The sequence below is a fragment of the Solanum pennellii genome, chromosome 5 (genome assembly GCF_001406875.1).
Source record: "Solanum pennellii chromosome 5, SPENNV200".
NCBI classification, from domain to species: Eukaryota; Viridiplantae; Streptophyta; class Magnoliopsida; order Solanales; family Solanaceae; genus Solanum; species Solanum pennellii.
The window spans coordinates 5,026,790-5,031,177 of record NC_028641.1 but is presented as its reverse complement, the minus strand read 5'-3'; the positions used below and the strand labels follow the sequence as shown (position 1 = coordinate 5,031,177).

At 34.6% G+C, this 4,388-nt stretch overlaps 1 protein-coding gene and 1 non-coding gene across 2 annotated transcripts; one reads left to right on the top strand and one right to left on the bottom strand.

Annotated features, from left to right (window-relative positions):
* Positions 1–425: 425 nt before the first annotated feature.
* On the bottom strand, positions 426–1,497 carry LOC107019218 (F-box/FBD/LRR-repeat protein At1g13570-like). The gene has a single exon (XM_027917175.1). The coding sequence runs from the start codon at positions 1,495–1,497 to the stop codon at positions 616–618; it is 882 nt and encodes a 293-aa protein (XP_027772976.1). The 3' UTR covers positions 426–615.
* A 2,350-nt stretch (positions 1,498–3,847) lies between these two features.
* Positions 3,848–4,003, top strand: LOC114077415. The gene has a single exon (XR_003578720.1). It is a non-coding gene; the product is annotated as a 5.8S ribosomal RNA (ribosomal RNA).
* The last annotated feature ends 385 nt before the right edge of the window (positions 4,004–4,388 follow it).

Here is a 4,388-nt window from a genome sequence, read left to right as displayed (position 1 = left end):
ACTGTTATAGTAAACTTGTGCTTTTGGTGATGCCCTCGGAAACTTTGTTATCTCTGTAAGTACCTTCAGTCTTGTTTCAACAGATCCATTTTCTATGTCCGGCTGGATTTGCATTCTCAGAAGCATCGGAGACTTAGCTAACAGAAGCTTGACAAGCTCCATTTCAGGCCTTTTGCCTGTAATACCTTCAAACTTAACAGAACTGAGGTGGCGCAATGTCACATCTGAGAAACTTGAAGGAATTTCATTAATAACATCATTGCGCACAGGTAGCAACTCCACAATATCAATCTAGAAAAGATAGAGAAAAATCATTACTACATAACTTAAATTGAAAATATAATGAGATTGAACATAAGAGAGTCATGACATACGAAGAACCTTAAATGAAAAATGAAATTAAACATCATTAGCACCTTTATTTGAATATATTGCAAATATGGAGAGCTTCTTATCAAGCAAAGAGCAGGCGAAAGCTCGGCTAATTCATCCAAACAAATGTCGGATAAGCAAAGACATTTAAGACCATTAAGAGGAGAGGAAAGCTTTGCTGCTATGTCATATGATCCTGCAGCCAATAACTAAGAAGGAAACATTAAAAAAAATCAAGAACACTCAAACGGTTTGAGTCAAACCCCACACAATGGGACATGATGCAATGTTTACCTGGAGACTACGATAATCCAAGTGGAGATGCTCAAGATTAGGAAAAGATTCAAAATACTTGGTAAAATCATGTTGTCCTGTCCCCGGAGATGGTGCTACTGTACTAAAAAGTGAAAGTTCCAAAAGAAAGGGTACTTTCTTTAACGATATTAACTCTACGTTGCCTGTGAAATCAAAGGATTTCAACTTTGGAGCATCAATTTGAATGTGGTCTAAACTACTTGAGATTTGCAGTACCAACTTCTCGAGCAACTGGCTATGAGAGATTAAACTTCCAAACATTTCAGAGGAAATTGTGACTTCATACAGTTCAAGTTCAACTAACTCACTAAATCCTGTGAAGGTAGATAAAGGCTGAATTGAACAGTGATGAAGACTCAGATGTCTCATTTGCAAACATGTGAAAAATGAAGAAGGCAATTTGTATGGTTTGTTCTTTGGGAATTTAAGAACAAGATGTTGAATACCATTTCTCGAGAGGAACAGTACCAGATTGTCGATTTTAGAGTAATTTCCAAGTTTAGCAATATCAGAGAGGATAAACTTTGTGATTGGTCCGACGTGAAGTGCCAAAAGGTGGTAGATTATGTCTGTAAACCTAGTTACAAAGCGTGTTGACTTATTTGTTGTATCCCAAAGTGTTTGATCAAGCGTTAACCCCGGAAGTCTGCACCAATTATATCTCCATTTCTTCGATAAGATACTTGTCCCCACAGCATCTCGTAAAGGCACACGAATAAGAATTTCATCAAGTACATTCTCAGGAAGGTTGCTAAGTATATCAGAAGGTAAAGTAGCACTACAAAGTTCTTTTTCTTCCTTAGAAAGCATCATATAAATGACAATATTCTCTCAAATAAGAACCTGTACGTAGACAATAAACAATCATGGGAAGGTGAGGGATCTCCAAAACTAGTTTAAAATCTGCAGAAAGTAAACATCATTATATTAACGCATAATACATAAACATAACCTTTAACTTGACGTTAGCGAACAACTATGACCTTAACATTTGGTGTGCACAAGTAGGCCCTTAAACTTGTATAAAATTGAATAAATAGACACAATCATCCTACATGATAATCTTGTGTCCTATGTGTATTATGTCATGTAGGACATGTGTGTCTACTTATTCAATTTTATACAATTTTAAGTGTCTACTTGTGCACACTCAAAGTTGGAGGGCATAGTTGTCCGCTGAAGCCAAGTTAACGATTATGTTTATTAACTAATTAAGTTTTATAATCAACAACGACAAATTTATTAATTTTTTTTATCAAAATATGGTTTAAACCCAAATAGGTAGAGGGATTCAATTCTTCCATAACTACTATATATATATAGAGAGAGGCAAATATGTTATTTTTGGCCATATAGATATATTTTTGAATTACTGGCTCCGACACTATTTACAATAACCAGATTAGGATAAAAAAAAACCAAATATTTGTCATAATTTCAAACTAGCTAGTAGTATTGCACACAATATTCATAACACACGCAGGGACATATACAGTGGCGTAGCCAGGAGGGGCTAGAGCACGAGGGTGTCCAAAATACTTTATATATAACAATATAAAGTCTCCGCCCTGGACAAATACATTTATGTGTACATAAAATTTACACAGTTTCAAGACAAACCTGTTAACGAGAATTGTAATTCAAAATTTCTTCGATAGCAAGAAGAGTTTATGTGCACCCACACATCCTTGATTAATGAAACTCGTCAAAAGAATTAGACGAATAATATAATATTGCCTCTGAAAAATTTCAAACTCATAATAAACGTTACAAGAAAATAATTTTCTTGTCGATGATATTTTGTTCTCGACTTGGTGGAGTTTTTCTCATAATAAATTTGCTATGGAACTTTTTCTTCACCTTTTATACAACAAGGTTAAATAAAAGCATAATACATATGCCCTTTAACTTGGCCTCAAATTATATTTATGCCCTTCAACTTTGAGTGTGCACAAGTAGACACTTAAACTTGTATAAAGTTGAATAAATAGACACGCATATCCTACATGTCATTTTTTTGTCCTACGTGTATTGTACCATGTAGGACTCATGTGTTTATTTATTTAAAAATTGGATAATTAAAGTGCTTGTTTGTGCATTATGAAAGTTGAAGGTCAAAGTTAAAATATGAAATCAAGTTTAGGGTTTAATATATGTATTATGCCTAAAATTAAACTAGCTCTTTTATACAACAACGTAAAATTGAACTAGCTTTTTATTATTATTTATATTATTATTGAAATTTCGAATCCCAAATTTCTATAAAATTCATCCAATTTAGAATTGTATACGTGTATGGCTTCCCTGTATTATTCCAAATTGGATGGTATATATTAATATTATATTATATTTATTACTCTATGTGTTTTTAATTATTTGTCCAATTTTTCTTTTTTATTTGCTTATTTTGATAAATAAAGATGGAAAATTTTTTTTTTACCCGTTATACCCTCAATTAATTATTGAAAAAGATTGAACTTTTTGAAAATTTTGAAATTTTTAATTTATTTGTTTCATAATTAATAAAGGTAAAATAGTAAAGTCAATATGTTAATTATTGATTTCGTAATATATGTATCGATTCAAAAGTAGACAAGTAATTAGTGATGAGTGAATACTTATAATTAAATATAATTTATTACTATCAAATATATATCACACGTATTCAATTTTCTAATCATAATAGAAAACTCCAATTTACTAGTGTGGGACCCCATAGGTTTCGGGTTAACTTGACACACTCTTTAAGAAAGTAGGCTCAAATACGTCATCGAACTTTGGCAAAATACTTATTTATGTTATCCGTTAAAAGTTTGTTTTATCTATGTCATTTCTGTTTGAGATAAGACTCATTCTTGTCATTTTTTGTCAATTAAAAATAGTTTCATTTTTTACACGTGGTCAATTATGATGGTCATGTCATTAATTAAATTGTTTTTTAAAAAGGAACAAGGCTCAAATATGCCATCGAACTTTTAGAAAAAGCACCCCCGCTTGTGCCCTTCCCTTCCGTCCCCGGCGTGCGTGCCCGCGCACTCATCAGGCGACCAACGAACCCTGGTGCAGAAAGCGCCAAGAAATATTAAAATTGGCAGCCCCCCCCCCTCGCTCCCCGTTCGCGGAGTGTGGGGGCGATGTGTGCTGCTCTGAAAACACAAACCACTCTCGACAGCGAATATCTCAGCTCTCGCATTGATGAAGAACGTCGCGAAATGTGATACTTGGTGTGAATTGCACAATCCTTTGAACCATCGTGTCTTTGAACTCAAGTTGTGCTCGAAGCCATTAGGCCGAGGGCACATCTGCTTGAGTGTCAAACATCACTGAAACAAACTAGTTAGAAACAAATACAGTAAAACCTCACTAAATTAATATAGTCGGGGCCATGTAATATTATTATTTTGTAAAGATACTATTTAATCGATAAATTAATAATTACTAATTTATAGAGTGTTTTGAGATTCAACCCTCTGATGTTGGCATATTAAGAGTTTTTCAAGATTTACTATCACAATCAATTTTATTGTAGGATATAGGGCTGGCAAGGGGACGGGGAAGGGGACTGGGGGACGGGACGAAGGGGGACGGGACGGGACGGGGGACGGGGAGAGGGGATTTGACACGGGACCGGGATTGGGGGGACAAAAATAGGTCCCATCCCGTCCCACTATATATACGGGATGGGATGGGATTTGGGGGGA

Bases quoted from the DNA above. Each gene is read 5' to 3' on its own strand.
- LOC107019218 (XM_027917175.1), bottom strand. From the start codon at position 1,497: ATGCTTTCTAAGGAAGAAAAAGAACTTTGTAGTGCTACTTTACCTTCT.